The sequence below is a fragment of the Gracilinanus agilis genome, chromosome 4 (assembly GCF_016433145.1).
Source record: "Gracilinanus agilis isolate LMUSP501 chromosome 4, AgileGrace, whole genome shotgun sequence".
NCBI classification, from domain to species: Eukaryota; Metazoa; Chordata; class Mammalia; order Didelphimorphia; family Didelphidae; genus Gracilinanus; species Gracilinanus agilis.
This window is the reverse complement of record NC_058133.1, coordinates 347131561-347155974: the sequence shown is the minus strand read 5'-3', so window position 1 is coordinate 347155974 and position 24414 is coordinate 347131561. Positions and strand designations below refer to the sequence as shown.

Here is a 24414-nt window from a genome sequence, read left to right as displayed (position 1 = left end):
AGCTTTCTTCAACACTGAACTCTAATCCCACCTTCTGTGGAAGGCTTTCCTTCCCCACCCTCCCACCCCAGAATCTTCCTTTTGACATTCCTTCAATTTAACATTGCTTCCAATTTATACCAAATGTATCTTGATTAAGGGCTCAGCACCTCTCCCTTTCCCCACCCCCCCAGGGAAAATCTGTGTAAAAAATTTTGGCCCTCCCTTCAAACTAGAAAAATCTGATTTTTTTCTTTTTCTTTTAGGGGGTAGTTAAAGTATCTGTTCATAGGCTATATGTAGGTCAATGTTAAGAAATCTCTACATTTCCAGCTTTTGTGTATCATTCACTGGCTTTCTCATTGTTTTCGCAAACTAACTTTTTACTTATTCTAACTTTTTAAAAAATTGTGTATCTTTGTGGTATTAAAGGATAAAGTATGTTGATGTTGTATAATACTATACACATATTTTATGCATTCAAGTTTTTAAGCTTTTTCTGTCATCTACGTTTTCTGCAAAACTTCCCATTGAATTTTTGATGTGGACCTTCAATATATCAAAACAGAGATGATGAAAGTGGCAATGTGAGAAGAGATACTTGTTTTTGGGTTGGTTCCTCCATGAGAATTTGAGCTCCTTGAGAGCAGAGACCTAGTTGTTTGCCTTTCTCACTGAGTAAGAACTCAATAAATGCTTGATGACTGACTGGACTCCCTTACCTCCCCAGGAGAAATAAGCACTCTTATGGAGGGACTCAGCACTTTGTAAACTGCCTGACCCAATGAATCCTTTTTGAATTAAATCAACGAACTGAGGGAATTAGTGAAGGTGTATTAAAACTTATTGCTGGATTTGGAATTAGAGGATCTAAGTTCAAATCCTCTCTCTTCTACTGAATAGTTAAATGACCTTGGTCATGTTCCTTATCCTTGCTGGGTGTCAGTTTCCACATCTTATAGATGGGGAGGGAAGGATGGGAAAGTTGGACCACATGACCTCTGAAGTCCCTTCCAGGTTTAAATCCACTAACTTGTGAATTGATTGCGTGGAGATGGAGAAAAGTCTCAGCCCCGGAAAATTTGAAGTAACATGTCCAGGGGACCCCAAACCTCCTTCGCTTCGTTCCTCCAAGCCTTCGGTAACCGCTCCTCCAGCACAGTAAAGGAGGCGAGCAGCGAGCAAGCGCACGCGCCTGAGGGAGCGCGTGGGCGGGGTGGGGCAAGGAAAAGACCCAGTGTTGAGGACGCCTGCGCAGTGCCTGCTTCTTAGGTGGCTTCTGCTCAGCGGTCGCCTGCAAGCTTCCCGCGAGACCTGCCCTCACGGTTCAGCCCACGAGAGCTCTGGCACCTCCTCCGCCGGCCCCGCCCCCCTCGCCTTCTCCCTCTTGGACTCTCGCTGCAGTGTAGCCTATCCGGCCCGGAACTTGTGTCTGTGGGAACGGCTTTGTGCAGCGGTGTGTTGCCGGGCGGCCCCGAGGAGGACGGGTGCTCTCCCCTTCCTTTCGCTCCCGCCGCCGCCGCCGCGGAGCCGAGCGGAGCGGGGCCGGCTGGCCGGGCGCTGGCGGGGTCTATGGTCTCTCGGTCGCCTGGTGCTCTTCACCTCCGAGAAGCCGCTCTCTATGGCCGGGAACTTCTGGCAGAGCTCCCACTAGTAAGTGGTCCCACTTTCTCGAAGGAGCTCTGCTCTGCGGCAGGGACGGGCCTGCTACTCCCCCAGTCCCACGGACCCCTAGCCTCGTCCGCGTCCCTCGGGGCAGAGATTGGAGGCGGGGGGGGAGGGGAAGGCGGGGGTGTCGGCTGGGGAAAGAGACCCAGGGGACGGCGCGGGGGCTTTCCTTCCTCCTGTACCTTCTCACTTAGCCCTCGCCCCGGTAGAAGATGGGCGGAGGTGGCTGCACCCAAACCCTGGAGAATGGTTGGGGGGGGAGGGCTCCGGAGAGGTGAGGGGAGTGGTGGTGGAGAGGGGTGTCTGAAGAGTAGCAGGGCCCTGGGTGGGGAACGGGACGGAGAAATCTTGTTAGTGGGAGGAGGAGAATAGGGATACTCTAATGCAGAAAGGGCCAGACGATGGGGTGGGGGGTGTCTCTTCCCCAGCTTGCCGAGGGATTCCTCCTTAGGATTGGAGTCGTGGCCTTTTATCTAACATCTGCCATTCCGAGGAAGATTAAGTGGTCTCATGGAGACTTGTCCGTGCTCGCTCTGTAGTTCCTCCCTGAAAACTCCTAATCCTGAGACTACTGCTTCCTTCGACACCTACTTCAAACTGCACTTTTGTGCTGAGGTCTTTTGTCTCCCTAGATGCTGGGGAGTTCGCGTTTGAATAGTCCTTTGAGTTTACAAAGGGATTTACATATATTATCTCCTGTATCCCACAGCCATCCCATGAGGAAGAGACTGCTTCTTTTAATGGTCAGGTATTGAGAGGCTAATTGGTCAGAGGATAGGAGACTGAGTTCATGTCCTGCAGTTGCCCAGTCGAGTGGTGTAGGAAATAGCTTCTCAGTGACCCCATGCAATTCTCAAAACTTAGAAATTACTGGTAATTTCTTAAACTGTATCTTTGGAGGGAGTTTCCACACCAGGAGTTCCCTACATAATTATTTCCTGTTGACTTATCACACCTTGGCCCTCCCCATGGCAAGTCTTATTATTATTACCATGGTGTAAGACTTTAACTTGCCTATGATTACACATCTAATATGTGACCAAGGAAGAATTAAAAACAGCTTTTCTGTAAAACTCCTTTTCTCAAGAATCTCTGTAATCATAGTAGGTAGACCAGCCTATACGCATAAACACACAGAGAAAACTTTTCACATACATACAGACAAATCTATATGTAGATACATTCCTTACTGTGTTTTGTTGCTTCTGACTTTTTTCAGCAAGTTTTTGCCAGTGATTAAGAAAATATAATAAATTTTGAAGCTCCAATTTTTCCTTGGACAGACATATGTGTTTAAATAATCAAGTAGGTAATGATGAACTAAAGAAAGGGAATGGGAGAAGCCATTTTTCCTTTTATGTAAGTTTAAAAACTAAACTTTGATACCAGCAAAAATAATCCAAATTTCCAGAAATATGACTATATCTCACTAGTTTTTAATGTTAGAATTGATGTACTAATGATCACTAACTTTGATCATAGAGAACATCACTCAAAGCTCTTTCCTCTAGTTTGACCCCTGCATTATGGGTGGTTTTTTTGTTTGTTTTAAACCCTTACCTTCTGTCTTTGGAGTCAATACTGTGTATTGGCTCCGAGGCAGAAGGGTGGTAAGGGCTAGGCAATGGGGGTTAAGTGACTTGCCCAGGGTCACACAGCTGGGAAGTGTCTGAGGCCAAATTTGAACCTAGGACCTCCCGACTCTAGGCCTGGCTCTCAATACACTGAGCTACCCAGCTGCACCCCTCACCCCCCACCCACCCCCATTATGTTTTGGGAAACTTTGTTTGCAAAAAAAAGTTTTAACTTTCCATATTTAAATCATTCTGTATACCGAATGTGCTACAGACTCCACATCTGGTTAAATAACTTTTAAATTGCTTCATTTTTTATCCACTGAAATACTTTTCTAAGAATTGAATAGACATATTCAAGGTGTAGTAGTGGAGAAATAAGATCTTCTAGATAAACTGTTTTTTTTGTTTGTTTTTCTTAAACTTTGAAGAGCTAGTTTTTACTATACACAATAAAGCAATATCAGTTGTCAAAGAAGTAACAGATAAAAGTCATCCTCTTGCAAATGTTAATAAATAGTATATGAAAGATGTGAAGGAATAGGTTGCAGATTTTTTAATGGTGTCTGTCTCAGATGAAGAGCTTGCAAAGTTGGTGTTGGAGCAGCTAGTTAAAATAGTGGATAAAGTTTGGTGTGACCCTCAACAAGTCGCTTAATCCTGTTTGCCTTGGCTTCTTCCTCTGTAAAATGAACTGGAAAGGGAAATAACAATCCACTATAGTATGTTTACCAAGAAAATCCCTAATGAGGTCACACAAAAAGTCAAAAATGACTGAACAAAAGACATGAAGGGATAAATTGTAGATTTTTTAAATGAAAAGTGACTACTTATCTCAGATGTAGAGCTTGCAAAATAGCTATTCAAAAAAATATCCGTACTGTATTTGACAAGTTAATTTAAAAAATAGTTTAGATGTTTATATTCCTATGAGTCATATTTCAGACCTTTATAATAAAAATAAATTAAACAGTGCAATATTATAAATTATTCTTAAATGTTTTAAAGGTCTATTAAATATTAAGCTACAATTGTTAAGACGTCAGTTTCATTTATACATACTACTTTAGTTGTCCTTGTTCAGTGGTATCTGACTTTTTGTGGTTCTTTCAGACTTTTCTAGAGGAATAAATTGAGACAAACAGGGTCAAGTGACTTACCCAGGATCACAAAGTTAGTAAGTGTCTAAGGCTGGATTTGAAATCAGGTCCTCTTGACTCTAGGGTAGATACTCTATCCACTGCACCATCTACCATATCCCTCCTGGAGAATGAGCTTTTTGATTGAAAGACAGTATGGTAAATTTGGAGTCAGAGGCCTAGAGTTCTACTTTTAGTTATCTGTGTGACCTTCTGTAATTCACTTAATACCAAGGATGATCTCATTTTCCTCATTTATAATAATTGAGAAGATTGAATATGGTAACTTCTAAGGTCCCTTTCAACTCTAAATCTATGCCACTATGATAAACGCTAAAAAACTTTTTTTATCAGGTATGATGAGGACCTTTAAAGGAGGATGTGTATGGAGAGTGGAGAACAGGACTTAATCATACCATAAACATAAGTAGTTGAGAAAAATGATAAAAAATAAGGAAGAATAGATGACATATCCTATATAGATAAGAATGTTTTTAAATGTCCAAGTTTTAAAATATTTAAGAAAAATATTTCCTTAAAAATATGCTTCTTGCACACAAAGTGTGCTTCAGAAAGTATTGGCAGCCTGTTTAACTTCAGATTGTTATTCGTTGACTATCATGGTAGATGTTCAATAGTACATTTTAATGTCTTGTTTTTTAGTTTACAATGGATTTTGGATAAACAAGATCTGTTGAAGGAACGCCAAAAAGACTTAAAGTTTCTCTCAGAAGAAGAGTATTGGAAACTGCAGATATTTTTTACAAATGGTAAAAAATGATTTTCTGTTTTGTCTAAATAAAGTTAATCATATTGGAATTAATATGTTTTTACATAACCACATCAGGCTATATTTAAAGTTTTTATTTATATATTTATAACATGTTTACAGTATTTTCATAGTTTGGTGTTTTCCAAATTGAGATGTTTTGTTTTGTAACCAATACTTAAATGATTATCTTAAAATTTTTAATGGTTTGTCCCTGTAGGTGTTTGTCAGAGGAATGTTGTCTGTCAAGCTTATTGTATACCTAGACTCCTAAATGTAGACAGCAAAATAGAGTTATTCCTATATGAAAATTTTCCCAAAAAGACTATGTTATGTTATGCCTGTGTAGATTATGCTAAAGGCCTCTTAGGTTCACTTGAAAACTTTTGAAAAGCACTGCCATATAATATCAAAAGATTTTTCCTTAGCTATGGTATTTCACATACTGTATTAGAAGAGGAACTTTAATTTTATCTCTACAACCTGAAATATAGGTCTTTGATGTACTACAGTAAACACCTTTGGTTGTAGTGATCCAATCTAAGCATCTGCCTTCTCATCCTTCACTGATTACAAGAAAAGAAACAACTAGTAACCTTTGGAATAGATAATCTAGATAATCTCAGTGTTTGTTCTCCACTTTTCTACTGACTGGCATAAGGAAGGATTTGTAAGTCTAGCGCCAGATTTGAACTCTGGATTTGCTATTCCAAGGGTACCAATTCTAAATGCAAATTACCTCTAATCTTTTTTTTTTTTTTTTTTTTCTTTAAAAAAAAAAAAAAAAGGCAAGGGATGAGGAAAGCTACTACATATGTGGGCAAAAGTGAGTTAACCTCACCTAAAAATATCAGAAAAGATTCTGGCCTACTTAAAAGAACTGCCTGACTGCTTCTTCTTTGCCTACCTACTTTTTATCTCTGAGATGTCCTGCAGAACAGTTGTGGGGCTTTATATCCATCAGTACCTCTCATGTCCATAGGTAATACTACTGAATGAATGTAAAACACTGTTTTGGCTGGACCTAGGCATTATGAGTTAATTTGGGGACCCAGATAAGGCAGGTCAATCAGTGGTTTTTCTTGCCCTGCTAGCATGCTTCCTTTTCTTAGAACAGCAGCATATCTCAGATGTGTTAGACATCTTCCAAAAATATGTCATTGGCCTTTTTTTATTTGCTTACTTTTTCTTTATTCTCTTCCTTAACTAATGCATGTGTAAACACACACATACACATATTACACATGTATGTGTATATATACATGTTTGTGTATGTGTATGTATACACAAATATATGTATTACTTTAAGGATTACTCCCACAGTATTTTGTTGACCAGCTGAAAAATAATTTTGTGATGGAACAACTGAATGTTTCCTTTGGTCTCCTCTTCATAGAGAAAATACATAAAATTTCTGGAACATCATATCTCTGTGAATGTTTTTAAAACAGATCATCACATTATTATTTTCATTTACTTAAAACATTTTCTTCCCAGTGGTTTCTAATGTTTTTCATGTAATGTAGAAGTGCAGTGAAGTCAGGAGACCTGGGTTCAAATTCAGATTCCAACATATAGGTATATGACTTGGACAAATCACTAAACCCACTTGAAAATTCACTTTGCTTTCTGTAAAATGAAGATAACAATATTTATACTTTTCCCTCACAGTTGTAGGAAATACCTGATAAACACTGATGTTGAATATAATTGTTATTGTTATTAATTACATTCAGAACTATAAATGCGGTTTAAAAACATTAAATTCCTCTCAAGCCTCTGCAGTTGTTTTCATTGTAAAGATAAGCAAATCAAAGAACTTTGAGAATAATCTTTTTTGCCTAGTTTATATAACTTGTTAGCTTAATATAGATCTCTTATGTACTGGTGTGATCTCTATTATTCTGGTAAAAACAGCTCTCCAGGAAGCATAAACAATCCTTTTGTATTGAAGATGATTGTAGCTATGACTTAACTTTTCTGAGTCATTCTTTAATGTACTGTCATTACTCTGTTATAATTTTTTTTATTTATTCTTATAGTTATTCAAGCATTAGGTGAGCATCTTAAATTAAGACAGCAAGTTATTGCAACTGCTACAGTCTATTTCAAAAGGTTCTATGCCAGGTAGGATTATTTATTTTTATTACCATGATTGAACATTTTTATACAGATTAATAAGGATTTTTTAAAATCACCTTTAGATTCTAATACCTAATGCTGTTGAACTGTAGTATAAAATTATTTTACATTTCTGAAATAAGTCCCTTGATTTTTTTTTCCTAGAATAGAGTCCTTGGTTAGTTTTATAATATTTGTACTTCTCTGTGAATGATGTATCTCTAATTGGCATTTTAGGTATTCCCTGAAAAGTATAGATCCTGTATTAATGGCTCCTACATGCGTATTTTTGGCATCCAAAGTAGAGGTACGAAGAATTTTAAATTTATGTTATTAAGTTATTTGAAATATAACAAAATATTTTGAATTTTATACCTTCTGGGTTAGGTATTCCAATTTAGAGTGAAGCTATGTGAAATATATCTCGTCTTTTTTTACTTTTTCTATAGCCTTGACATAGTTATTCAGTGAGAAAGAAAAGACATTATTTTCTAAGTCTTCAGAACTCACTTACATGGAACTTCACTTCTAACATAGTGTGAAAAACCATGATGGATTTTTTTTCAAACCTCTGTATCATCTCAAAGTATAACTTGAGGATTTTGATTCATATTTATTAAACATCTTTTGTTAAGACCTGTTTAAATAGACATTTTCATTCATTTATTTTTATGATTCAGCTAAAAATACATAGTCTTTTAGATTTAATTTTTATAAAAGTCTTTCTTTATAGACATGTTCATACTATTTACTACAGGTATAACTGAAAGAATAAATTGTCCTTTTTCTACTCCTCCATAAAATAATACATTGAAACCCAGAATTACTATATCCAATTTGTGATAGTTGTATAAGTACAATCTTCTATGAATTAGAATGATCAATTCTTTTTATCTCGTACTGTTCTTTTGTAGTTGAGTATACAGTAGGGCCTTGTATCCTTGGGATACATATCAAGATCTACTGTGTTGAAAATATCCCAGCTGAAACTCTGGATATAAGTGTACACCTGTTGAATATACATATACATGTACATACTCCCTTTCTCCTGCTCATTGGCTAAGTGCTCTGCTTCCCACCCATCACCCCCTTTAAAAAAAATGTTTTTTTAAGTGAAAGGAGAAGAACTGAAATCTGGAATTACCACCTAAAGCTGCCAGGTGGACCTCTGAACTGTGAACTGTGTTCTGAACTCTGAACTGTGGTTGGCCACAAGTTACTAAAACTGGGAATAAGGAGACCATACTGTACAAGGCATTGTATTCAGTAAATTATCTAAGGTGTTTACAGTATGGTCACTATAATGAAGACTAGAGCTTCACAGTGTTCATTTGAGAAAAGTGTGTGATGACATGCATAGTATAGATTGATGAAATAGGCTCTTGTTGAATTGGGATTACATATTTAGTTTTAGTTGTAAATCATTTAAAGAACATGGCACTTTAAAATAGAAGACAGACTGCAGAAAAAAGAAATAGGAACCAAAATCTACCCTATAGCAGCTTTGGAAATAGAACCTGGGTTATTTCATGAAGGCACTTCTATATGTTTCATATATTCAGAGGGCATAATAATTGTTTATAAAGTCATTTGAGATCAAATATATAAAATACTATCCTCTTTTAAAGTCTTCCAAGTATTATCATTAAATAATATTAAGTGACTTGATCCATTTGAAACTGGATAAGAGGTATATTTATTATTTATTTCAGCCAAGAAAAATTAAAATTGGGTTTTCACAGGAATTGAGGCAGGTTGGCCTTGCCATAGCTAAAACACCATTGCACTTATATAAAGACCATGGTTTTCATCCTAATTGGTGTCTTCAGCCAACATTAAACATAGTAGGGCTTTTGGTGGACTGTTTTTTGGTTTATTTTGTTTTTTAGTTTATATTATATTAACTCACTTTAAGTACAGATAATGAATCCCATGTGAAGGTCCACTTCAAAAGCTCAAAATAGATAAAAAAGAAATAATAGTAGTATATCTAAATCTGGTGGGAAAATGGAAAAACGGTCTGATTCAGACCTTGTGTTGATCAGTTTGACAGTAAGGAACATGCTTTACTCAACTCTTTTTTTTTTTTTTTTCTTAAGGAATTTGGAGTAGTTTCAAATACAAGATTGATTTCTGCTGCTACTTCTGTATGTAAGTACAAAATAAATCTCCCAAAAAGTTACTTCTCAGGAAAGATTTAGAAGATCTAATCATTCTTCATTTATAGGGCATTCTCACACATTAAAGTTTGAAAATGTTAATGAGTTACCGTAGGACTCCTTCTTTTACAAAGAAGCTTTTTTGGTTTTAGCCATTACTAAATGAAAAATATTTAGGGTTGTGTTTTTTTTTTCACCCATCTTCAGTATTACCCCAGTAACAATACTTTGGCTAGAATTAGGATAAATAGGGAGTCGTAATTTTAGGTCCAATAAAAATCAATTTTAAAAAACTGCACTTAATTTAAGAGAAAGTGGTGTTCATAAATCTTATTTAACTGCATTGCATTATATTACTTTCTAATGACTTAGCTATCTTATATTTTTCTTTAGGTACCATAGTGTCATTTTTTAAATTAGAGAACAAGTGATTCTCTTTCCATATGTTGCAGTGTACCCAATGTTCCTTATTGGGCAATAAAAGAATTACTAATCAATTGAAGATAATAGAAATTTATTAATTATTTAGCCTCTGACCCCTTGGTCAGAGGTCAGGCTGTTTCTTGCCTGCTTTGTTTGCTACAAGAAGAAACAGAAAGAATTTTTTTTTGAAGACCCACTAGCTAGACTTAACTGATCTCCATATTTTAGAATCATTTCTTTACCTTAAAATCTATTTAAGAAGTTTCATTCGTTGCAACTTCCAAAAAAAATGTAACATGAATGTGACATTAAGAAAGATAATAGTAATAATCAGGATGGAAGTAATAGCCCTCTTTCCTCTGTCTTGACCAAACTATGTCTGTTGCTATGTCCTGGACACTTTAAAAAGAACAGTTACATGGAATTTGTCTTCAGTAAAGCAGCCAGGATGATGATGAGACTAATAACTAAATAATAGGAAAACCATTTCAAGAAACTAGTAGTGTTTAGCCTAGGGAAAACTTAGAAGAAGCTTATATAGCACCTAATTTTCAGGGTTGCTGTGAAGATCAGGTGAGATATTTATAAAACACTTAGCACAGTGTCTGGCACATAGTAAGCACTATGAAAAGGTAGCTACTATTATAATTATCATCTGATCTTGTACAAGAAAGCTTAGATTTGTTCTGCCTGTTCCTTTGAAGGGCAGAACTAGGACCAGTGGATGGATGGAAATTATAAGGCTGATTTTTATTTTATCATTAGGAAGGTGATTAGCTACTTAGTTTAGCTGCAGTATTTGAGAGTAAGACATTTGCTTGGCTCTTCAACTTCTTTTTCATATATTACCAAAGCATGATCAACTGAAAAAGTCCTATTTAGAAACAATAATGTAGAGTTCTTTGGCTATGAAATCAGTAATTTTTATATTTCTAATACTAATACAAAAACTAAAAGTTTATAAAATTTTTAGTACTATTATTGAAAAAGATTGAGTTTTTTTTGAAATATTACTTTTATTTTAATAATTAATATTACATAATTGTTTAGAATATCATATCAACTATTATATTCTAATGGAAAAATAAAGTATGAAGTGTACATTTCCTAGTCTCTCTTCTTGTACCAAAATAATCCTAGACCTCTAATATTGGGTAATTTTGCCTAAATAAGAAATATTCAGTAATGATTGCTGATTAGTAGGCTTGTTTTAGTTGTTCATTAAAAATATAAAAATTTAGAATATTTTCATTCTTTCTGATATGTCACTAAAAATTCAAGTTTTAGAATTTTAGACCTCAAAGGTCATCAAGTTTGACTCCCTATTTCACAGATGAAAGAACTGTGACCCAGAGAGTTTAAACAATTTGTCTAAATTCCCTACAATACTTCTATGAAACATTTTTAATTTAAACATGAAATTCAAGCAGAATGTTACATAGGAAAGCTCTCTAAAAGTTGTTACTGTGATCCCAAAAGGAAGTATCATAAATTTGAAGGAAATGATAATTTTGAGCCTTAATTAAATGTTTGGATTTCACAAAGTCTAATTTATTTATGAATTTGAACGATACAGAAATTGAGTTCTTAATTCCTCTCCCAGGCACAGGTAGCCTGGACCATTTAGCAGTTTTTGCTATGAAATGCCTCTCTCCATAGTCTAGTGTCTTAAAGAACTTTTAGTTCAGTTTTTATTCAATATTATCCCAGCTTAAGTTGATGTTTGTTTGTTTTCTGCAGTAAAAACTAGATTTTCATATGCCTTTCCAAAGGAATTCCCTTATAGGATGAACCATGTAAGTATACCATATAAATAATGCCACATATTAGAGCCACTTGTGTTAGGATAATTTAATTGTTCTCACAGAATAGTTCTAAGTTATATAAAACTATAGAAGTTAAGACTATAGAAGTGTGAGTGTAAGTTGGAGAGTTTCTACCATATGAAAAAATTTCATGCTACAGTTAGCCTTGTGAATACTATTATAATTTTTTCCCCATATTTATTGGCTTTAGACAATGGATTACTGTGAATTTGTCTTTCTAGTCATCCATTTAGACCTTGAGCAAGTTTCATCAATTCTCTGTAAATTTCACCTGCCATATGCCCCTTCATGGCATATGATAATCTGACCATAAATTCTCTAAAGTTATGCTATTAGAATATAAGCTTGTGTGGAATTCACACCTACCAATGAAAGGTGTCCAGTTACTGAAACAAAGCCTACCTATCACCTGACAATTAGTACCCTAACCATCAGGTGATGACTCCTTTTGATTACAGCAACTCATGAAGATTGTCTTCTCTGGATGTGTAAAGGAGTATGATTTTCATCAGTGGAGGAAATACCCAGACTGATGAAATTGGGGATCTTTGGGGGTTACATTTACCTGATTCCTTTTCACTTATTTTTAGTATTTCCTTTTATAATCTTATAATGTGCCATTTGAAACATTGTTTATTGTTAGTTTATTCATAATAATGAGTTAACTTAAAAAGGACTGTAGCATTTCAGGATACTTTGGGCACAGATGTTATTGGGAATATCTGAAATCCTGCAGAGAATGTATTTTTAAAATAGAAAAAAATTGCTTATAGTACAAACATTTAAGAAGACATTTCATAAAGACTGAAATACTTTTCTAAACATAATCAGAAGGGTCACTTGAACAGTAATATTTTATTTCTTCTCACTTTTCTTTCAGTATCATGTAATAAAATTTATTAATATGTCCATATGCTGATGCTAAAGATGAAGTAGACATATTATATCTAATTTATGATCTTGTGAAAATTTGATAAAATCCTATTTTTTTAAACAGATATTAGAATGTGAATTCTACCTTTTAGAACTAATGGTAAGTGTTTGTCTTTTTTTCCTCAGTAACAAAAGAATTAAAGTTAAGTTTCAAAATCAAAGGAATAGGGAACCTGAATTTTAAGAAAGGGGCACATGTAGGTGGCTTTTTATAAAGCTCCCAAATGATGTATGGTAGCAAAGGTAGTTATCAGTAGCCTGGTAGCACCACAATCCACAACATCTCTGGAGACTAAAATGCTATATTTTTCTGTACTATTTTCATTGACAATAAAAGAATGAAAAGCAAACCAGTGAAGATATTAAACCACTGAAATTATTTGCACTATTTTAAGTGTGTATGTGGTGTCATTTAAAGATAAATAATGTTTTGGCAGAATTTTGATCCTACAGTTGGGAATTATGGATTAATAGGCTAATAAGAGGTTTTAGTGTGTTGCAGATGTGACACTTTGAGTCTCTAAGGGAATGGATGCTGACTGGCTGCCAACCGATTTACCAAGGTATATTCCAGAGAGAGTACTACCTTCACTATTAAAGTAGAACTTAGGGCTGACATTTATGAGATTAAAAGGGAAGCAAACATGACTTAGAGAATCCCAAATTCACTTTTTTAAATTTAGGATTCAAGTGGGTTTTAGTTTGTTTCTGTGTTATAAGTCTGACTATACATACACATATTTTTCAAACTGTTTCTAGGATTGTTGCTTGATAGTGTATCATCCTTATAGACCTTTGCTCCAGTATGTGCAGGACATGGGCCAAGAAGACATGTTGCTTCCCCTTGCATGGTAATTAGAACAGAAGTTATCGATAGTATAACATATGATTAGATAGGAAAGTTGACTACCTTTGTGAAGATTTTGTGTTGTAGTTTTTTGTTTGTTTGTTTGTTTTAACAAAGCTAGCATGTCCCAAAATGCTCTTATATGGGTAAAATTCCTAATCACCTTTTTAATTACAACATATTATGTAACTAGTGAGTTGAACATCACTAGTATTTAAATGGTACATGTTAAAAAGAGAATTTTAATTATCTCTGATGTTAATATATATTTATTGTCCATATTAAATGTAGACCACCTTTTTAATGCTATAAAAATAAAATTGCCTGAGGTAGTCAGGATATTTTTAGTTATTTCCAAAACCAATTCAAGTACACTTTGCAATTATTTATAAATATCCCTATTTGGCTTCCTACTCAGTGTTTTGAATGTTGGAAAATACATATATACATACATATATTTTTCAAGTTTTAAAAGAACCCTTTTACCTGGACTTAAATTTAGTCATTAAAAGTGCCATTGAAATGAGATTTATTTATTTAACTCTATAGCTGCAATGCCCACCTTTTATTTCTGAAGCTTAATTTAGACAAGATGTGTAGTTGTGTTTAGGAAGATGACTATAAAGTCTTCCCTGAAAGGAAATGTACAAACTATATATTGTGTTTCTCTTTTCAGTAATAACCATAATTTATGTTTATATAGGAGGATAGTCAATGATACCTACAGAACAGATCTTTGCCTGCTGTATCCTCCTTTCATGATAGCTTTAGGTATGTAAGAATAGAACAGCAAATATAAATTTACTGGTTTATATTGTGGTGAATCCATTTATATTACATGACAAATTTCGTGTATTAGAATATAAATCATTCATCCTTGTTTGATTCCTTATTATTCATTCACATTTACCTTTTAATGTTTCTCTTTATTCCCATGTTTGCATTTCAGAGTTTATACTCAATTTTTTCATCTTCTGTAATATTGTGCTTTTCATTTCTCTATAGGGATATTTTTTTATTTTTATTTATTTTTTTTTTTTAGAAAAAATTTCCATGGTTACATGATTCATGTTTTTACTTTCCCCTTCACCCCTTCTTAACCCCCCCATATCCAACACACATTTCCACTGGTGTTTTAACATGTGTCATCAATAAAGACTTATTTCCATATTATTGATAGTTGCATTGGTGTGGTTGTTTGTTTAGTGTCTACATCCCCAATCATGTCCACCTCAACCCATGTGTTCAAGCAGTTTTTCTTCTGTGTTTCCACTTCTGTAGTTCTTCCTCTAAATGTGGGTAGCATTCTTTTCAATAAATCCCTCAGAATTGTCCTGGGTCATTGCATTGCTGCCGGTACAGAAGTCCATTACATTCGATTTTACCACAGTGTATCAGTCTCTGTATACTATATTCTTCTGGCCATGCTCCTTTCGCTCTGTATCAATTCCTGGAGGTCTTTCCAGTTCACATGGAATTCCTCCAGTTTATTATTCCTTTGAGCACAATAGTATTCCATCACCAGCATATACCACAATTTGTTCAGCCATTCCCCAATTGAAGGGCATACCCTTGTTTTCCAGTTTTTTGCCACCACAAAAATTATGGCTATAAATATTTTTGTACAAGTCTTTTTATCTATGATCTCTTTGGGGTACAAATCCAGCAATTGTATGGCTGGATCAAAGGGTAGGCATTCTTTTAGAGCTCTTTGGGCATAATTCCAAATTGCCATCCAGAATGGTTGGATCAGTTCACAACTCTACCAGCAATGCATTAATGTCCCAATTTTGCCACATCCCCTCCAACATTCATTACTCTCCTTCTATTTCCATTTTTTAAAAACCCTTACTTTCTGTCTTAGAATCAATAAGTATTAGCCAATCTGCTAGGTGTGAGGTGGTACCTCAGAGTTGTTTTGATTTGCATTTCTCTAATTATTAGAGATTTAGAACACTTTGTAATTTGTTTATTGATCATTTTGATTTCTTTATCTGAAAATTGCCTATTCATGTCCCTTGCCCATTTATCAATTGGGGAATGGCTTGATTTTTTTTATACAATTGATTTAGTTCCTTGTATATTTTGAGTAATTAGACCTCTGTCAGAGTTTTTTGTTATAAAGATTTTTTCCCAGTTGTTTTATAGGGAAAACTTCTTAATCATGTCAACTCTTTTCTGTCTACATAAATTTTTTTAGACCTAAGATCTTTGGTTTTGGGCTATGACATTATTGGGAGTTTTCATTTGGAGGATTGTTTCAGAGTTGATCAGTAGTTTCTGTTTGTAATTTGCCCTCTGGTTCTAAGAGATCTGGGCAGGTTTTTTTTACATGATTTCTTAAAATATATCTAGGCTCTTTTTTGGTTATGACTTTCAGGGAATCCTGTTATTCTTAAATTCTCTCTCCTTGATCCATTTTGTAGGTCAATTATTTTTGACATTTCTATTTTCTGAAATCTTTTGACTTTTTCTTATTATCTCATGTAATCGTTAAAATTCTTTCATCATTCCTTCTAAGAGTTAAGATTGATCTTGTGACCAACCTATATTTTTCTTTGAGACTTTACTCGTAGGTGTTTGAAGTTATTCTTCTCTTCTGATTTGGGTCTTGGGTACCCCTGGTATTATAATAGTTCTTTATCTTTATGTTATCCTATTAACCTTCTCTGGTCAACTCCATGTTGCTAGTCTAATGGGAGATCCTAGGGCTGAATTTGTGATCTTAGGCTGGAATTTCTCCTTTATTTTTAATAAATACTCAGTTTGATATTCTTAGATTATTGATGGAAGTGATGATTGTAGAGGTAGCAGGGCTATCTTGCTTCCTCCTAGTTCATCTTTGCTCAGTCTGCTGTGAAATTTTTTTTAATGTTTCAGTTACCTTTTTGTCATTTAATAACCCTATCACTACTTCCCCTCTTTGTTCCATCTTACCTTCCCCAAAAAGGGGTGGGAGGGAGAAAAGCAATCCCCTTATAACAAAACAAATTCTTACATTGGCTGTATCCAAATTCACATGTTTCATTTTGCATCTTGAGTTTATCAACTTCAGAAGGTAAGCAGTGATGCTTCCTCATCAGTCCAGTAGAATCATAGTTAATTAATCATTGCATTCATCAGAATTCTTGAATCTTTCTAAAGTTGTTTTTCTTTACAATGTTGTAATTAAATAAATCTCCTGATTTTTCTCTCTTCGCTCTAGCATTTTATACAAGTTTAATCTGATTTTATTTCTCCTTTTTATCTTAGAATATAATAAAATTCCACTACATTCTTGTAGCACCACTTAGTTAAGTCATTCCATAATCCATAAGCATCTCCTTATTTTTCAGTTCCTTGCTACAATAAAAAGAGCTGCTGCAAATATTTTTGTATACATTGGTCCTTCTTTTATCTTTGATCTCTTTGGGAGAGTATAAGGTTAGTAGTGGTATCACTGGGTCAAAGGATATACACAATTTAGTAACTTTATGAAGCATAATTCCAATTTGCTTTCCAAGATAGCTGAACCATTTCACAGTTCCAGGAATAATAATGCATTACTGTGTATATTTCCCCTCTAACAATTGCCTTTTTTTTTTTAATCTTTAACTTTTGATCCAAGTTGATGACCTTCAAAGGAGAAGTTCCTAAAGCCAAATTTGGGTCAAGATGTAATTATTCCATTTAGTTATCCACTCTATATTTGACCTAAGAAATGTCTTCCTGTTCTCAGGCTTTCTAGTCCTTCTTCTGCTCCTCCATTCATCTGTACATTAAGTAAAAATGAAGAGCCATTCTCTGTTTTCCTTGATTTTTGCCTCTGCAGTCAGTTGGTAATACAGGATTGTGGAGGCTCTCTAGACCTAAGTTCAAATTCAGCCTCAGTCACTTACTAGTTGTGTGTCCCTGGGCAAGTCACTTAATCTCTGTTTACCTTAGTTTCCTCATCTTGAATAGGATTAGTAATAGCACCTACCTCCCAAGGTTGTTATGAGGATCAATTGCAAGATATTCGTTTTAGTTTAAAAAAAAAAAAACTTTAGCACAGTACTTACCATATCATAGGCATTATTTAAATATTTATTCTCTTCCTTTTATTATAGCGATTATTTGGGCTCCAGTAGACCAAGAATTTTTCCTTAAGGCGTTAGGATGGGATCAGAGTAGCAAAACTATTAGCCATAACTATAACCAAGCCTAGACAAAATTATGACGTCAGTGAATGTTGTCTTTGAGCCCTCTTATCTCCCAAGTTACCAACCCCCTGCAATGCTTATCATTAAATGCATTGGGCTAACTTTCATTTGTTGCAACAGTAAACTATCCATGTATATTTAGTGTTCATTGTTTGGTTCTTATAAATATAGATTTTTTTTATTGTTTTCTATATATCCAAAAAGGTTGCACTATTAATGTGTTGACTAGTATGACTCTAGCAACATTTGTACTACTTGAACACTGGAATGGCTAATTATCATTAGGTGATTCTTCCATTTCATTTTTCCTTTTGGATTCCATAGATAGCACACAAAATAGTGAGAAATAAGACTTTGGCCTTTGCTACTTCCTTAGGTTAATAATCTTTTTTGGAATGATTCCTATATTAAAATTAAGTAGAATACTTAATATATACATTTAGAAGGGGAAATAGAATATGTGTAAATTTGTCTTGAGAAATATTATTAGAAAATATCAGTGAAAATAACCTCATCTGTATTTGTAACAGCATGAATTTTCTGTGCAGTTTAAAAAAAAATTTCCCCCTCTCTTCCAGCTTGCCTACATGTAGCCTGTGTTGTACAACAGAAGGATGCTCGACAGTGGTTTGCTGAGCTTTCTGTTGATATGGAGAAGGTATTCTTTAGTTTTCCCTCAGCTGTTTGAACTTTTTTAAATAAATATTTTATTTATTAGCATCATAAGCTTTATAATCTTTTTGGAGCTTCTTAGATAAGATGATTATTAATTTAAAACTTAAGAAACAGGAATTTGACACATAAAAAATTAATGTTGACTCTGTAATATGTATGATACTTGCCATTTTTGACTTAAAGCTAACTGTGGTGGAATACCAGTATTACTGATTGGAAACTATAGTGCATTTGTGTGTGCATGTGTGCACAAATACATATATTTGTTTGTTTTACATTTGTATTGAATGAGTTATTCTTCCAAGATAGTTTTTGTATTCAAACCATTTCCCTTTTAACCCTACTCTATTAGGAATTTAGATAGGCAGCAGAGCCAAAGGAATTTATGATACTATGTCTAGGATTAAAGTCATTTAGGCAAGAATGACAACTAATATGAAGCTTCAGGTTGATGAACTTTAAGACTAATTAAGAGATGGAAGTCCGACCCTACTTTGATTATTTCTCTATTTTCTATTAAGTGGTTTGAAACTTAAAGGACTACAGTGGGGGCAGGGGGGAAGTATGGCTCCTTTTCTGGTAGATTAAGTACTTTGGTAGATGGAGGTGGACAAGAAATAAATGCTGTAGTATATTTTGAGTGGGTTACATTTTGAGTTCAAAACTGGATCCCTCCTTCCTTTCCTCCCAACTCTACACTAGGGAAGACCAACATTTGACAAAAATAGTTATATATAAAATATGTAAAATGTACATATGGAATATGTAAAACCATATAATACATACTTCCATATATCATCAGTTCTTTCTCTGGAACAGGATAACATCTTCCTTAATAGATTCTTTGTAGATGATTTGAATATTCATATTACTCTGAATAGCTTGGTCATTCCCAGTTAATCTTCAAATAATATTGTTGTTAATGTGTACAGTGTTCTCTTGGTTCTGTTCATTTCATTCTTCATTATTTTATGAAAGTCTTTTCGTGTTTTTCTAAAATTAACCTGCTTGGAGACAGTTGGGTGGCTCAATAGATTGCAAACCAGGCCTAGAGATGGGAGGCCCTAGGTTCAAATCTGGCCTCAGACACTTCCTAGCTATGTGACTCTGGGCAAATCACTTAACCCCCATTTGCCAACCCCTTACCACTCTTCTGCCTTGGAACCGTACATAGTATTGATTCTAAGACGAAAGGTAAGAGTTTAATAAATAAATAAAATCAACATGTTTATCATTTCTTACAGCATAGTAGTAATATTCCATCACAATCATGCCACAACTTATTCAACCATTTTCCAACTAATGGGCATCCCCTCAATTTCAAGTTTTTTTGCCACAACAAAGAAAGTTGCTACTTAGAACATATAGGTTCTTTTCTTTTTTCCCTGATCACCTTGTGAAACAGGCTTAATAATGATATTGCCAGGTCAAAGGTTTTATAACTCTTTGGGATAATTCCAGATTATTCTCCAAAATGTTTGGCTTAGTTCACAGTTCCACCAACAATGAATAAGTGTCCTAATTTTTCTACTTTTCCAACATTCATCATTTTCCCCTTCTATCATTTTAGCCAATCTGATAGGGGTGAGATGGTTTCTCAAAGTTGCTTTAATTTGCATTTCTCAAATCAGTAATTATTTAGAGCATTTTTATATGACTATGTAGAGATTTGATTTCTTCTTCCAAAAACTGCCTCAACCACTTATCACTTGGAGAATGGCTCATAGTCTTATAATTTTGGCAAAGTTCTCTATACATTTGAGATCTTTATCTCAGAAAATCTCATTAAAATTTTCTGCTTTCCTTCTAATTTTACTATTTTGGTGTTATTTGTACAAAAACTTTTTAATATAATCAAACTTATCTTTTATATCTCACAATGTTCCCTCTCTCTTTGTTTATTCATAAATTCTCCTATCCATAAATCTGATAGATAATGTGCTTTGTTCTAATTTACTTAAGATATCTCCTTTTATGTCTAGGTCAGCGATGGGCAAACTTTAAAGAGGGGGCCAGAGGAAAAGAAATGTTCATCTGTTAGTCTGTTTCTAAGGCAACTCTTTTGAAGTTTCATTGTATTGCATCCTACTCATTGTATTCGTCAGATTAGGAATAATGTCACGTAGTTTGCCCATCACTGGTCTAGGTTGTTTATACATTTTAACCTTATCTTGATAAATGGTGAAAGATATTGGTCTATACCTAGTTTCTGCTAGACTGCTTTCTAGTTTTCCCCACATTTTGTACCAAAAAGTGAATTCTTATCCCCAAAATTTAAATCTTTACATTTGTCAAATACAGTTTTATTAATAATAAATATACTGCTGTATATTTAGGGCCCCATATCTGCAGGGAATGTGTTCCAAGACCTACCAAAGATAGCTGAAACCACAGAAGTAATAAACTCTACATAGAAATTTTTCTTGAGCTTTTAACACCTATATTAATTTTACTGTATAATAATGTATTCTCTTTTCCTGCTCTGTCTCTTGACTTGGAACTCCGCAATGTCCCACCCCCCACCAAAAAAATAAAAAAGAACCCTCCCAAGTGAAATCTAAGGAACTGACACATGGGCAGACCACCACCAAGTCTGCATGTCTTATCTTTCACCTATATGCCTTTGGGTATTGGTGCCAGTCCCTTGCTCCCATGTGTTCTTGAACTGTGTGCCAGCTCTCAACTGATCCAGTGGAAACCCCATTCTTACCTGTTTCCCTTCCCCTGGAATTTGAGGTTGGTCTTAGGTATTTGAAACTGTGGAAATTGAAACCACCAATAAGGAGGGACTATGTTTATTCTTCAAGGGAGAAAGGAGTAACATGGCAGCAATGAGATTAAAAGAAACCTTTTAAATGTATATAAGGGTTTATAGATCTTAATTCTAACTTTTTGACTCAATAAGAAGCATATTGCAGAGCACCTAGATTGCTCAGTGGATAGAGAGCTAGGTCTAGAGACAGGAGGTCCTGGGTTCAAATATGGTCACACATACTTCTTAGCTTTGTGGTGCCTAGCCTTTACTGCTCTTCTGTTTTTGAACCAATACTTAGTATCAACTCTTAAGACAGAATGTAAGGGTCTTTTAAAAAAAAAATGCAACAGCATATTGAATCTTTTTTTACTGTCTTGACAAATACACAGGTTTCATGTTGTGTGCTCGTGTTTTGAAATATATGCTGCAGCTTCTGAATTAATCTGTCTAGGATTTTTTTTTTTTTTTTTAGATTTTGGAAATAATCAGGGTTATTTTAAAATTGTATGAGCAGTGGAAGAATTTTGATGAAAGAAAAGAGATGGCAACTATCCTTAGTAAGATGCCTAAACCGAAACCACCTCCAAACAGGTATGTTGTAGGATTTAATTGCTGGTTTCATTTTATATAATCTATTACATATGACATCATAATTATATTAGATTATATTGACGTTGAATTGTGTTATTTTTCACTAAATAAGGAATTTTCTCCTATTCATGTGACTATAGACACAATTGCTTTTTTAAAAATCACTTGATTTGTATTTAGCAACTACAAATACATTAACAATCTAGTTATCTTTAAGTAAATTTAACCATTGACATTATAGTATAATGTTGTTGATATCCTTCAAGATATGGCCACCCAGAATATAGCACTTTTGAACTTAACAGAAACTTAAAATTCAGGAGTTAATTTGATTAATCTAAACCTTAGGTTTAAAGTTTGTTAGTAGTCTTATGTTTACATGTATTATAGTAGTCTTATACAATATATTGGATTTATACCATCTTGTATTATGATTCATGTGATATGATACTAGTAGTCCTAACTGTGATCTTACAGTTCAAAATTTCTGATAACAGTGCATCATAAATGTGGTGAAATTAAAATGATCAATTAAATGGAATCTTGAAGGTGAATTAGCTAAGCGTATGTGAAATATTTCTGGCTTTTCCCCTAAATCATTCAAATTGAGCCTAACTTTATCACTCCTTACAAAAGGTTTGGAGTAAATCATAAATTATTACAGATAACTGATGTAGTCACAGGGAAAAAAAAGACTTTAAATAAGGAAAAAATGCAGCTAAGTGAGGTCGGGCAACAAAAAAAATGAAAAAACTACATCTGCTACATCAATTAACCAAAAAGCAATTAAGTGATATCTTGTCATATTACATGATAGCTTTGCAAGTCCTTACAGATAATGATCTCAAGTATGAATGGTAAAAATTTTAGGATGACTTAAATCATATAAGGAGCTGTCCAAAAAACTAAAGTCATCAAATAGCTACCTTTCGGTTCAGTTATTACAAAAATTAATTGTTATTCCACTAATAATAGAGCTTTTTAAGCATCATGTTGGTGATTAATGTAAGGCAATAAACCTTTTGCCATAATTTCTCATATTTGAAATGTTTTTATTTTTGAAATTACAAAAAATATTTGAGTTTTCAGTATGTCTTTTTTCTTGTTATTTAGAAAAAAAATTTATCTCATTATTAAAAGTGATTTGACTATGTTTCTAGACCATTATATTTCTCTGTAGAAACTCATGTCTTTTGTAATGTTGGTTTGCGAGAATAAGATTTGATAGGCAGAAATGAACTTGAAAGAAAACTTTCTCCAGGACAGGTATATGTATAATTAATGGATACCTAACATAATGAGACCAAAAATTAATTTTCATTTCTTGACTACACTCTTGAGACCAAAAATTGACTGCCTGTCATTTTAAATAATTATGCATAAAATTGCCAGGTAGGATTATAACATTAATAACTTTAAAAATATAATAACAATAAATGGACTTACTGAGCTGTTTTACTTTTTAATCTGTTTCTCTCTACTTTGAACAGTGAAGGAGAACAGGGTCCAAATGGCAGTCAAAATTCTAGCTACAGCCAGTCTTAAAACATTCCGAGGACCTTCAGAATGGAGTATTTGGAATAAAACCTTTGGTGTTTTTGCTGTGCTAAAGAAATGAACCGGTTTCAATAATGTCTTCAGTGGAACACAAATGAGACTGAATAGCTTGTTTCTGTCAAGCATTTTGGGAAGTGTTTTTATTTTTGGAAAGTAGTTTAAATAGCTTTCTTTTAAATTTTTCATTCACTTTGGCTCTAGAACAAATTAAGACCTTTTTGATTACAAACATTTGTATAAGTTAATTGAAGTATGAATAGGTAACTATAAATAGTTACTTTAAATTGAATAGCTATTTCAATAGGCTATCCTTGTTTGCATTTAGATTAAAATTACAGTTATTAAATTTGGATTAAGGGAGGGAAAGCTTAAAGTAGCCAGGAAACAAGGTGCATAATTTAAGAATCTTTTTAGTATTTAGAACACCAACTATTCAACACCTGAGAATTTTCTTCTTAAATTATTAAAAACAATTCTTAAAGAATGAAATCCATTAAATCCTGGTTTTGCTAGTTTTGTTCACATTTTCACAGGGAAAATTAAGTACCTATACATAAAAGACATACTTTGTTCAGTAGTTTTGATATCTTGCCATGGGAAATAGTTGCCCTGCTTTGCAGAAAGGTGCAATATGTACAGTGTACTTTGACAGTTTTTAATGTTATGTGATTTCCTTAACCATTTCGAATGCTGGGAAAACTTTTTAAATCTATATGTAAATTATTTGCAAGTAATGATTTTAATCAGGTATTTTGAAAGTAAAACAATAGTTGAATACCCCACCATAATCTGGACAAGATTTATAAAAGTTCATTTTATCTTTATGTGGGTAGTTAATTCATTTTATCTGAAATGGCATCTACTTTTAGGTTTGTTTTGTTTTGTTTTTTGTTTTGTTTTGTTTTGTTTTGACTAAGGATTTAAATTGCTTACAACAGGTTTTCCTGAGCCAGGAACACAATCAGGTTTCAAGCCAGTTTGATACTGGCCATTATTAATTCTAAACTAAGTGTAGGACTTAAGAGAAAGTGTTGTCAGTGAGACTGCTGACCATGGAACTCAGTAATAATTTTCTTCAAACTTGAAGGAGGGTGGTACATAGGACGTTAATGTACAACTTAAAGATTTTAACCTTTTATAAACAGTTTATGTTCAATGGATTATAAAATTAAATGTTGACTTCCTAGTATAAATTTGCAACAATAAAAGCAAGTTCT

General features: G+C 34.0%; 1 protein-coding gene across 1 annotated transcript; it reads left to right on the top strand.

Moving 5' to 3' along the window:
• The first annotated feature begins 1569 nt into the window (after positions 1-1569).
• Positions 1570-24414, top strand: CCNC (cyclin C). The gene is made up of 12 exons (XM_044674234.1): positions 1570-1632; positions 5024-5130; positions 7172-7256; positions 7488-7557; positions 9350-9401; positions 11573-11628; positions 12656-12691; positions 13351-13442; positions 14142-14209; positions 18198-18277; positions 21522-21640; positions 23131-24414. The coding sequence occupies exons 1-12, from the start codon at positions 1601-1603 to the stop codon at positions 23183-23185; spliced, it is 852 nt and encodes a 283-aa protein (XP_044530169.1). The 5' UTR covers positions 1570-1600; the 3' UTR covers positions 23186-24414.

Excerpts from the sequence above, each read along its gene's own strand:
- CCNC (XM_044674234.1), top strand. The coding sequence starts at position 1,601 with ATGGCCGGGAACTTCTGGCAGAGCTCCCACTA. Across the intron at positions 7,257-7,487 it reads TTCAAAAGGTTCTATGCCAG|GTATTCCCTGAAAAGTATAG; the intron begins GTAGGATTATTT and ends TTGGCATTTTAG. Across the intron at positions 21,641-23,130 it reads CCGAAACCACCTCCAAACAG|TGAAGGAGAACAGGGTCCAA; the intron begins GTATGTTGTAGG and ends TACTTTGAACAG.